The sequence below is a fragment of the Harpia harpyja genome, chromosome 22 (assembly GCF_026419915.1).
Source record: "Harpia harpyja isolate bHarHar1 chromosome 22, bHarHar1 primary haplotype, whole genome shotgun sequence".
In the NCBI taxonomy this organism is placed as follows: domain Eukaryota; kingdom Metazoa; phylum Chordata; class Aves; order Accipitriformes; family Accipitridae; genus Harpia; species Harpia harpyja.
This window is the reverse complement of record NC_068961.1, coordinates 720,950-733,737: the sequence shown is the minus strand read 5'-3', so window position 1 is coordinate 733,737 and position 12,788 is coordinate 720,950. Positions and strand designations below refer to the sequence as shown.

The window sequence follows — 12,788 nt, the reverse complement described above, 5'->3', positions numbered from 1 at the left end:
AGGCTCCTGTACATACACAGCTGAGACTGGCCCAGCATGCCACCTCAGGGAAGCCTGGGACCAGACAGTGAGGCAGCGGGTATTAAGAATAGGTCTAGACGAGTTTAGATCAGGCAGCCTAGCAGCACAGCTTATGAAGGAAGCCCTCCTGACTTCCCCATGTGCTGTCTTGGCATTGGGCCCCTGCCCAAAAGAGCAACCATTTAAAGATTTTCTTGAAGCAGTGCCCAAGCAACTTTATAACACCATCAAGAGGCTGTGCTCAGAGTGTAATCTCTCTATTGCCTTCGCGGTCAACAACAGCAATTTAAAAAAAAAAAAAAAAAGTAAAAAAATGGTACTGCACTTCTGGCAGTCCCAGAACTGCTCCAGGCAAGAACTCAATATGTGAGAAAGTGACTAGACAGTCTGTTTTCCTTTTATTATACACACACACTTAACAGGCTTTTAAAAATTAATTGGGGGGGGGGGGGAGGGGAGTCCGACACTGGCAATTATCTTAAAGGCCTTCAAAAATCGTATGCAACTTTCCATATGCAATTAGCACCTCAAGAGGGATTTAGAAATTTAGGCCCTGAAGCTTGGAATATAGAGCAGCATTGCATTAATAAAAGTCTTTCCCTCCACAAGCTGATTACAGTTACCAGGTCACAACAATTTGAAGCTACCTAACACAACTTTCATATATTCTATTTATAAAGCCATTCATTTTGTAATTATAAACATGCTTTTTGATAAATATAAAATGCAAGAGTTTAAAAAAAAAAAATCAGAAAGAAGCACAACACAAAATTTAGTTGTGTGACTATGCTTTTAAGAATCACTTTTCCTTTTTGAGGATATAAATACTATACAGAAGTAGGACTATTCTCACTACTACTACACTTTCATTTCTGAGAAGGGCTAGGAAGCTTCTTCTCCCAGTGGACTTTATGGGAATGGAAAGTGCTCAACAACTTCCAGAATCAAGTAAGGAAAATATTCTTTAACAAGCAGCCTCACACGAAAGAGCAAAATTGTCCTTTTCTGTTCCTGAAGCAGACCTAGAAACGGAGTGTGTCTTCAACTGCACCAGCTGCAGTTCAGGAAGATACGAGCACAGGTTTGAACTGGGGTTGTACTGGCATCTGAAGCTGTGCTGCCCTGGCTTCACTGCTATCAACACTTGACCAAGCAGACTACCATCAATGGCAGACAGGTATCACAAAGAGGAGCTGCAACCTACTTATGTGTCCTCTCTGCTCCAAAGGAAAAGTGCCAGGGAGGCAAACACTGCAGCCAGGGAATAAGCACATACTCATTACTAGAGCACTGGGGAGAAAGAATGGAAGGAGTTGAGCATTTGTCATCATTTGCCAACTGGCATGAGGTGAAACTTGCTGGCTTTAGGTTCACTATAGTATGTGGTGCAAGAATGGACTGAGAGCAGCCCTGTGGAGAAGGACTTGGAGTACTCGGTGGATGAAAAGGTGGACGTGACCCAGCAATGTGTGCTCGCAGCCAAGAAAGCCAACTGTATCCTGGGCTTTATCAAAAGAAGTGTGGCCAGCAGGTCAAGGGAGGTGATTTTCCCCCTCTACTCCACTCTGGTGAGACCCCACCTGCAGTACTGCGTCCAGCTCTGGGGTGCTCAGCACAGGAAAGACATGGACCTGTCAGAGCAGGTCCAGAGGAGGGACACGAAAATGATCAGAGGGATGGAACACCTCTGTTACAAGGAAAGGCTGAGAGAGTTGCGGTTGTTCAGCCTGGAGAAGAGAAGGCTCCAGGGAGACCTTATTGCAGCCTTTCAGTACTTAAAGGGGGCTTATAAGAAAGATGGGGACAAACTTTTTAGCAGACCCTATTATGATAGGACAAGGGGTATGGTTTTAAACTAAAAGAGGGTAGATTTAGAGTAGATATAAGGAAGAAATTTTTTACTATGAGGGTGGAGAAACACTGGAACAGGTTGCCCAGAGAGGCTGTAGATGCCTCATCCCTGGAAACAGTCACCGTCAGGTTGGACGGGGGTCTGAGCAACCTGATCGAGTTGAAGATGTCCCTGCTCATTGCAGGGGGGTTAGACTAGATGACCTTTAAGGTCCCTTCCAACCCAAAGTATTCTATGATTCTATGAAAGAAATTGAGAAACCTTACTTTGAAGGTTCACCCACATGTTTTATATTTCCAAACAAGAATATTTTTAAAGGCTGTACTTCAAAGGTAGGATTGCTTCATCTTAATCATGCATAAAAAGAAATTTGTGAGAGACTGTTAGAAGCCAGAAGCATTCTACATCTTCCCACAAAGCGAACTGAGACTTGAGATTATTTTTAGCAGCACAGAATGATTTTTCTGCAAAGATCCCTTTAGAAGAAGAACATAGCTATAGTCTTAAGATATTGCAAAGAGTTAGTCGAATTAAGTTAACTTAAGAGTGAATTTGGGTAATTTGATTTCCTGTGGCTTTAGCGAACAGTGCAGCATATATTTTGCATTTCTTCTAAAATTCTTGTCTGTCATGGGAGACAAAGGCTTATTCTTTGAACACAGGTTATGCAAGGACAGTTCTAGATGACCTATTGTCGTGGTTTAACCCCAGCCAGCAACTAAGTACCACACAGCCACTCGCTCACTCCCCCCTGCCCCAGCGGGATGGGGGAGAGAATCAAAAATTAAAACTCATGGGTTGAGATAAAGGCAGTTTAACAGGACAGAAAGGAAGAAGATAAGAATAAGAATATACAAAACAAGCGATGCACAATGCAATTGCCCACCACTCGCCGACTGATGCCCAGTTAGTTCCGAAGCAGCGACCCACTCTCCCCCCACAGCCAACTCCCCCCAGTTTATAAATGACAATAATAATAAAAGAATTGGAATATACAAACGAAGTGTTGCACAATGCAATTGCTCACCACTTGCCAACTGATGCCCAGTTAGTTCCCGAGCAGCAGTCTGCCCCCCTCCAGCCAACTCCCCCCAGTTCATATACTGGGCATGACGTTACATGGTATGGAACACCCCTTTGGCCAGTTTGGGTCAGCTGTCCTGTCCCCTCCCAACTTCTTGTGCCCCTCCAGCCTTCTTGCTGGCTGGAAATGAGAAGCTGAAAAATCCTTGACTTAGTCTAAACACTATTTAGCAACAGCTGAAAACATCAGTGTGTTATCAAGATTCTTCTCATACTGAATCCAAAACATAACACTATACCAGCTACTAGGAAGAAAATTAACTCTACACCAGCTGAAACCAGGACACCTATAAATAAAAATATGTACGTATTGACTCACCAAATCTGGAGACAAGCCTAGACCCCTCAGTGCTCGAACACTGTTCTGTGTTGGTTTTGTCTTCTGTTCACCAGTGGCGTTAGGCTGGAAAGACATATTTTTGAAAGCTCAAATAGCAGCTAACACCTATTAACAGAGCAGTTACAGGTTGAAAGAAAAAAGTCTTTGCAAGTAGTAACAATTGCAGGAAGTAAACATATCCAAACAGAGCCACAATATGCCAGAAACAGAAATGGCACCACTGTTATTACTAAAATAAGAAATTCTTTGAAGAAACCACATGGCCCTAATTCAGGTCAGGTTTATTATGATTTTTTCTTTCAGAGAAAAATGTTTCAATATAATTGACTCAGGTAGAAGAAGAAGAATATCCCAAAGGTTGGATTTTGCTAATAAATGGAGAATGTCCAACATAGCACAAAGCCTTCAGTGACTGTCCTTGGAAATAACCAGAGGTAGTAAATAATTCTGTTCTCAAATACACAGAATCAATCCCACCAATTGCTGATCAATCCTCTAATCCATAGCTGCAGTGGTTAATAATTCTCTTTTTATCTGTGCTAGGTGCAATCATATCATCATTACCAACCTTTGCTTACCAAAACCTCCCCAGTGAATACTTACCTCTTAAAATAATAAGAAAACCTATTTGTGAAGTAACATTTAGAGTTCTAATGGAAAAATACTTTTAGCCTGGTACAAAAAGCTGTAGTGGTCTTAACTGGAAGACCATTATACATTGAGGAGTTAGCAATCCACATCAGAGTTCACCTGAGGAGGTCCAGGCCTGTGCTGCACAAACCCCTTGGCCGCAGGACAAACTCAGACAACTCGTTGTTACAGGGGAGCCTGCAGACAGCTCCCACTTAGCATCTGCAACTGCATCACCTGCGTGGCCTTGCCTTTATCTAGGGATTTGGGAAGAAGTTCTCCTGAGAACATCCTTTCTGTTTCACAGTAAAAATGATACAACTCTTTCCTTGCAAGAAATTTAACTGTTAGCTCAAATGACTGAAAGGGGAGAATCTCTTCTACGGATGTGGTCTGCCCAGCATGCTGCACATCAGGGCCATTCAATGCTACACCACCTGGGGCTCCCACCACCTAAAGGGATGTAAGGTCATTTATACTGTTCTCTCCTTATAGTGTTAGCTCTAACAAATGGAATTTTAAATGATACCTTAGAGTCTGAGTGCCTTTCCCACTGGGTTCATAATGTACCAGCAGCTTCCAGTGCAAAGCACAACTATATTTAGCCTTCTAGATAAATTAGTGTTGATAAGGGGTTTTTTTGGTAACTTAGAACATTAAAACAGATTCTCACATCAATAAAGTAATTATCAAGACCTGTCATATCTGTCTCTAAAACCCTCCAGCATGAAAGGGTTAATGGGAGAAGGAAACAAATATAAAGCCCAATATAGACTAAAATCTATTTTATTAATTTTAATAACTTACCTGTGGTACTAGACTAACATGGATATTACAGAAGTTCTCTCTTTTGGCTTTGAACTGAAACTGTCTAAATGCTTCAACAAATGGCATTCCTTCAATATCTCCAATGGTTCCACCCAGCTGAAAAAGAAAGCTTGGATATGTCAGAGTGGCAGAAAGCAAAAACAAAAGAAAAGAAAGTCTACCTCTTACATACACAAGAAGTCTTCTGAAATTTTTATCTTAAAATACCTGACAATCGAAATTTGCAGGCATACTCTGCAAAGAACCCTCATCTATTCTGCGCATTTTATTTCCTGTGGAAAATACAAAACAATTTTCCATTTTCATTATATTCACTGTACACCAAACACATAAGCTTCCCATGGGAAGATGTGCGGTGCTACTGAATAATACACATTGCCTTCAAAGTGATGAACAAGTAATCAATAGTTAAGCTGATATGAAGGTTTTCGTACAGAAAAACTTTCTTTTCCTGTCTGTCAGATTAATGAACAGTTGTGACCAACAAGATACAGACATTTAGCAATATCATCATAGCTTTCCAACATCAATAAATGCCATATGGACAACATGAAATAATATTTGACATTATAAAAGACTTTACATATTTATTACCAAACCAAAACCCAAGACTAACTCCATGATAAAACTTATTTATACAGAAATTGGATGTCTTTCGAAGACACAAAGAGCTGCAGTAGCCTGAGCACTGAATAAAGCAGTGTTTGGCATGTAAGTCTTATGAAGTAGTTGTATTTCAGATGATCTTTCTGTGCCACCAAGTGGCTTTTGACAGAATTGCACGTTTGTGTTCACCCAGTACCAGAAAAACTTCTGACAATTACAGTTTTATGTGACACACATATTCAGTCTAACTCCTCCAGGACTTTGCCATGAAAAAACAATACAATTATCCTTAAAGTCCTGAATAAAAATATTTTTATCAGGCTGAAGCTATAACAAAAAACCAAACAAACAAACAAACCCACAACCTTACACGGAGGAAACAGAAAATTAAGCTTGAAGTTAAAGGACTGACAAGCCCACTACTTATTAGTATTCTTGTGCAACTTCTGTATTTACTGGGTTTACATCTGTTTTAAATGAAATGTTTGACTCTCACTGCACACAACATAAAAAAGATCTATAGCTATACCAATAAGTATATTTTAATCAAGATAGATTCTTCTATGTAAGAAATAATGTGGCCTGGGTCACAAAGTTTATCACACTGCTGATTATGGTGGTCACTTCTGGCATTAAATCTATGACATATTCTTCTGTCAAATTCTCAGGTATAATCTTTTTCTGTATTTTCCGCTGTAATAGTAATACTAGAAATTACTGACTGCCTTTCCTCTAGTTGTCTCAATGCCCTACTAAGGATGGGTAAAACTCATTGTTTCTGTTGTGCAGAACATCAGCAGGTTAAGTGGTTAACAAAGTTGCCTCCAAAGATCTTAAAAATAACACCAGAAAGCAGGAAACTAACTTATATAGTGTTTAAATATATTCCTTTATTTATATAAAAATATATAAATAAACATGACCACAAGCACCAAGATGGACATTTGAAGTCATATGGAAAGCTAGAATGTTATAGGCTCTCCTACTGACCACAGGAGATTTCAGATATTACACAAGTTTTCTCCATACTATTAACAGTATAAAGCTTCAGTCAAACATCTGTATCTCGGAATAGATACTGCACATTACAGTAACTGGCTGCTTTAATTTTATAAATTAATAACCTCTTAAGCAGCTCATTTTCAGCAGTATTCTAGAAGGGATTTAGTCAAGTAAACAGAAGCTGTAGGGATAAGACCACACCTGTCACTCTCAGAACAAACCAAAGAATATAAAACACGTCTTTGCATTGCTGCTCTCCATAAAACTTGAGTTTGACCTTTTTACAATAAGCAGCAAAGAGAAAGCAAGCTAGTTCTTTGTGTTCACTGCGGATATATATCCTAAAAGGTTCCATACTTGCCTCAATTACACAAATTTGTGGCTCTTTTCTGTCATCATCCACTGGAACTTTTGCCTGATTCATTACCCATTCCTGAACTGCATCGGTGATGTGTGGAACAACTACAAGACAAAAGCAAAGAAGGCAAGCATATCTTACTTTAGGCCCATATACCAGTTTTTGCATGCAAAAGGGGGAAAATGAGCAGAAAGTCAAAAAGAAACTACTAGCTCCTTTTTCTATTCCTCCCTTCCTTGAACCCAGAAGCCCAACATTACATGAACGTGCCTGTACCTCTTGGGAAGGAGAAAGGAATAAGGTGATGCAGCAAGGAGCAGCTTGTTCCAGCTAATCACTCTTTTGTGAAGACTGAATGGACTAGTATCCCACACAATTAAAAATATCACCTTGAACAGTTTTTCCCAGGTAATCGCCATGTCTTTCTTTATTAATGACATGCTGATATATCTTTCCAGTGGTGATGTTGTTATCTTTATAGACACTGATGTCCAAAAATCTCTCATAATTTCCTAAATCTAAGTCAACTTCTCCACCATCATTCAATACAAAAACTTCACCTGAAAAAAGAAAGTGAAAACAGACAGAAAAGCAATAAACAGAAATTACTAAACACACAGCAGGAATAGCACAAACTTATCTTAAAATTGAAGACATGTTTTTTAAAATGACACATGACAACAACATATCAACAAAGCACATGCTGCAACTCAACCTGCATGTCATTCTGTGTGACTTAATACCCAAGTCAACACTTTTACATCGAATGCCTACCCCTCAGTCACATATATTTTTGCAAATTAAAGTTATATTGCCAAAATATTTAAGTGACTTAAAAATATTTAACCAGCATTTCAACAGCATGCTACAATCCTTGATCAGAAGAAAACAATCTCTACGAATCATAAATCAGCAACAAATAAAACATTAATTTACACATGGAAGCCAAAACCTGTGCTTTTATAAGCATGAATTATTACGCACGTTCAAAGTGTTTCACTATAAATTCTTGTTGTTTGGATCTATTTTAATGATTAAGGCTTGGATCAGAAGCAAAGTTATGATGAACATAAATGCTTCTTCAGACATGATCACTGTTTCTTACTCGGTTGTTTCATCTTGTATATTTGGTTCACTATGTCCACAGCAAGGGTTATTTCTGACCCTGAAAAATCTAATGAAAATATCCTTCAGGTTCAGACTTTTCTTAGACCTCTAAAGAGTCTCTAAATTCTGAGTCTAGTCAACCTCTGAAGTAACTAAAGTTGCTGCATCTTGAGGTAAGGCTGGAAAGCTCTTCAGAAAAAACATAAAATATTTTGCCATGACCCAATGAATCAACAGCTAAACAAGTTACAGGGCTAACACACAAGAAAAAGAAAGAAGCAATCCCCCTGAAGCTATAGTGTGGACTATGGAAATATATATCCCACCAAAATACAACACTCCAACGAACAAAAACAGCACAATGTGTACAACAGAGTGGAAGGTTTATGCCTGATCCTGTGAGGCACTGAGTACCTCCTCTGTACTAAGTTATCATTTAAGACAACAGACGCAGAGTGGAACCAACACTCTCATAAGCAGGCCTTGGAAGAATAAAAAAAATATATTATTTAAAAAACTCTTTAGTTAACTGGAAATCACCAAATTAAAATCCTTTGACTCAATCATATTTCTGCCAAAATGTTAACAAAAGAGCCTTGCCATTCTGGCATGTGTGAATTTCTACTGACTACCCAGAAAGCCAGTGTTTCTTCACAAGCAGTAAGAAATTCTTCAGCAAGCACAGGGGAAAAAAAAAAAAAAAATTCTGTGGGAATTAACAGGCCATAGTATCCCCTCTCCCCGTACCTGACCTAGGGGAGGAATACATCCTCACAACCTCAAGTCATCTCAGGAGTCTTACCACCAAAGGTAAAGGCAGAACTTCCCCAGTCAACTGCCTAAGTAGCACCAGATGTGCTTCTGAAAATGCAGGACTACTGGATTCGTTAAATTGGCTTTTTCAGAGAGGTCTGATGTGCTGTGTTCCTCCTCCACTTAAAAAGCAAAGTGGTCTTTTTTCAGGTCAAGAGATAAACACATTTATCCCCAGTTCAAAAAATTTTGGTCCAGACTAAAAGTAAGCAGACAAAATCCGACAAATAAAAAGAATTAGAAATGTCTATTGGCTGAAGGTACTTTGAAAACCATTGTTTTTAATAAATGCACCAGTAACAAGCCAGACAGCTGAAGGAACATTCAACATTATAAATGCATGTCAGACTGTCTTGTATCTCATCAGCAATGTAGTCAATACAACCAACGTAGCTCAGAGAACTAACGAACCAAATTAAGCATCTACTTTTAAATTATATCATTAGTTGGCTCTCTAAGCTTCACTGATGGTTTTGAGTAGATCCTCACTGACTGAAATGAGAACTTAATCTAACTCTCATGAAAACACTTACACTAGAAGGCACTGACACCTGACACACAGATAACAGCATTCACAAGTAACCGTTGAGGACTTAAGTTTCAAGTAAGTTTTATAGTACTATTCCAATTTTTTCTTTTTTTTTATCACGTTGAACTGAAGATAGCATTAACTGAACAAGGCCTACAGCTAGGATCTTCCCAACAAAGTGGTATTTTATAGAAAGGAAGCATCTACTCATAAAAGTATCTTCAACAAACAGGCTGCTTCTCTCTTTACTTAGAGCAAACAATGCCCTTCAGAACACATAGTAAGGAACAAACTTGCACTGCGAAATAGATTATAAAATGACTAGTGACTACCACATACTATTGCTTTTCAAAAAAAAACCAAAACAAAAACAAAAAACAACCAAATCACCACATTACTGTGAATACAAATATTTATACAAAAGGGAACAGCACTGCCCTTCATACCATGTTCATATGGTGAAAAGGTTCCAGCATCTATGTTTATGTAAGGATCAATTTTGATTGCAGTGACACGTAGACCACATGATTTCAGTATGGTGCCAATGCTGCTTGCAATGATCCCTTTGCCAATGCCCGAGATGACACCACCAGTTACCAGGATGTACTTCATTGGAAAAATCAGCACAAGCACTGATCTCGAGCTGGAAATCTAAAATGACAAAGACATACATCTGATGAATGCAAATTCATGTCAGGGAAGAACACAGCCTCGGTACGCAAAGACTCTAAGTTGAAACGACTTTTGGGAGCAGACAACAAAAACAACCATTTTGGAATCTGGGAATAGGATTCATCTCTCCCAGCTTACACACCAATATGTAAGCTAAGCACCTAAATCCACTCTGCAGTCAGTGGAAAAACAGATACCCTGTGGAGATGCCAGAGGCACAGTTCATCTGACATATTCCTGTCCCGTGACAGGAAAAGCCAGCTACCTTTTAGAACCACAAGTTAGGCAAGATGAAGCTTACCCTGGATTCCTTCTAAATTAGTTAATAATTTCACATTTGTTTTGAGAAGTTAGCTCAAAGATTGTTCATTGCTACATTAGCCAGAACACACTCATTCTCTACCCAGTAGCTTTACTTTCAAAAATAGTGACTGTAGCTTCAAACATCTATTAAAATCAGAATGTTATACCATCCACTTATTTTTCAGCAGCTTTCACTTCTCCAATTCACAGTGCATCAAGTATTTCACCAAAAGTCCTACAATATCGTACAGATCAATGGAACATGAGACCAGGAAGGAAGAACTGAACCAAAATGTCCATATCTGTACTACAGTACATTACTGTTCAAAAGCCTAGAGTTCTTCATTCACATGCCTACCCATTCTCCCTCTCCAAGTAATTACTGTGAGAGAAAAATCAGAAAAAGAATCATTTAGCATCTCTGGACTATGATGCAGAGTAAGAGTTGATGCTGTATTAGAAAACAACATTGTATCTGTTTTAAGTTTTCAGATTTAGAGAAACACCTGATGTTACAACACTCATTAGTTAGCATCATGCATTCAGAACGGCAGCCCTGGATAGAGTAGCTCTGAGACCTAATGGCATGGCCAACTTGTCAGAGTCTGCTTCCCTGTCTAGACCTCAAAACAAATGCTTCTTCACAGGAGAGAACTATGAGTACTCACAAACACTATACCCTGAGGATAGAAAGATGATAGTTAATGCATATTATGGTGCTGAAGCCTTGATCAGATACAACATCATTATTTCACAATGCTCTACAATAGTACTAGCATAAGCAACAATGGCTATTCAGATACAGAAACTTCCTCTCTTGAAAAGTTGGTTCTTTATAAGAAGCCTGGATAATTAAAAACTGAAAAAAAAAAAAAAAAAGGACCTGCTATGAACTAAGAGATTTAAATATCATACAAGGTAAATCATATGACTGGGGGGGGAATAATCTGATAGATGCTAATATGTCTATGCCACCTTGCACTGTGTATGAGTACGAACGGTAAGGGATCCAGAACTACTAAAAAAAGATGAGAAGGAGACCACCCCCTAAAAATTCTGATAATTACTATCCTAACTAAAAACTCTTCCATCACCCTTCTTGTTGCTATAGTCTGCTCTTTGCATCGACTGCTGTTGATGTTGTCCCTGCTAGTCGTCTACTTCATCTGCCTTTCACACAAGCATAGATTTTTGCCACCATTTCTCCACCCCACCTGAAACAGGATGATGTTGTGTGTATCTCATCCATAATTGTATTCACATTACCTTCAGGCAGCTGTAGAGGCTAATCGCTGGAATAATTTTTGAACAATGACAGCATGGCTCACCACAGAGCAAAAGTTCTAAGGTCAAGAAAATCTTTCCTTACTTAAGCACCTAATTAATCCAAAACAACATGCAACAGCACACGATCTAACAGCACTCAGTATAAATCAAGCAGTATGGTTCTTCAACGCCTGGCAGTAAGCAGCAGCTAGTGAATGAACATTTTAACTCTTCCTCATAGTGCACTAAGTAACATAAACAAAGGCCTGGGTCTTCAGGAAACAGACTTCAAGAACATAACAATGCTTGTTTTCAATACTCTTCTATTTCTTGATAATAGGCATTAACAAATTATTATTTCCTTGTCAATATAGGCAAATGGAAGACCACAGCCACCAAAAGTATTTAACTCGGGAGAAAACGATCATCAGGAATTAACTTTCCCCCGCCATTTAATTTTAATATGTCATTTTTTTTGATAGCCTAGATTTTAAGATTTGGAGCCTACCTCCTGTGTTTCGGACTCCTCCTTCACAAACCAGCTAATGTAGTTGTCAACATTAACATTTCATAATCACCTAAGCCATTTTCAAAGCTATGTTCAGAAAAAGAAGGGAGGGAGAAATTATTTCAACAGCAGGTGTAAGCCTTGAGTACGTGCCACTTCAAAACCCTTAAGCCCTATCACCTTGCCTACAGGAACCGAAATTAAAAGCTCGCTGGGATTTTAGCAAGGACAGCCATTTCCCAGCAGCTTAACACAACGTTCACTTGCGGCAGAAGCAAAGAATTCCAGGTGGTTTGGGAAGCGACTCGCAAAAGAGGGAGGAAACGGAGTTAGGGGAGGGGAAGCAGAAAGAGAATACTGCATTTTGCTGGGAACCGGACAGCAGCAGCAGCGGAGAGGAACGCGAATTACTCCCTTCGGTCGTCTCGACGGGAGCTGGCTGGCTCCAGCGGGGACTTAGAGCGCTCCACCGGGAACTCCGCAGCGGCCGAGCCCGGGCGAGGGGCTGCCCGGGCGAGGGGCTCCCTGAGGGCGGCCGCTGAGCGGAGGCCGGGCCGGGCGGCAGGACGGCGGAGCAGCGAAGGAAGGGGAGCGCGGCGGCGGGACGGGGGCTGCGACCGCAAAGCCGCCGCCGGCCTGTGACTTACCGCCCCGCGCCGCCTTTTTTTGTCCCCGACGGCGGGCACTCTCAACCGGCGGCCCGAGGGCGAAGCCCAGGTGCGCCCGCTGCCCGCTAACCGCCGCGGGGTCACCGCCGGGGACTGCCGCACTGAAGCGAGCCCCCCGGGGCGGGAGGAGGAGGAGGCGGAGGCGGCGACTCCCTGAGGAAGGCAAAGCCCCGCGGCGGCGGCGCCCCTCACGGCCCGCCCC

At 40.5% G+C, this 12,788-nt stretch overlaps 1 protein-coding gene across 2 annotated transcripts in view; it reads right to left on the bottom strand.

Moving 5' to 3' along the window:
• The window catches only part of CTPS2 (CTP synthase 2), an 82,354-nt gene extending 69,612 nt beyond the window's left edge, over nucleotides 1–12,742 (bottom strand). For both annotated transcript variants that reach the window (XR_008232976.1, XM_052773827.1), the window contains exons 1-6: nucleotides 12,566–12,742; nucleotides 9,616–9,820; nucleotides 7,110–7,280; nucleotides 6,724–6,824; nucleotides 4,734–4,850; nucleotides 3,276–3,359 (exon numbers count right to left, since the gene is read on the bottom strand). Coding sequence is in view for 1 of the 2 variants with exons in the window: in XM_052773827.1 (XP_052629787.1) it covers nucleotides 3,276–3,359; nucleotides 4,734–4,850; nucleotides 6,724–6,824; nucleotides 7,110–7,280; nucleotides 9,616–9,781 (639 nt within the window). In the remaining variant the exon portion in view is untranslated. The remainder of the gene's footprint in view (nucleotides 1–3,275; nucleotides 3,360–4,733; nucleotides 4,851–6,723; nucleotides 6,825–7,109; nucleotides 7,281–9,615; nucleotides 9,821–12,565) is intronic.
• Nucleotides 12,743–12,788: the final 46 nt, after the last annotated feature.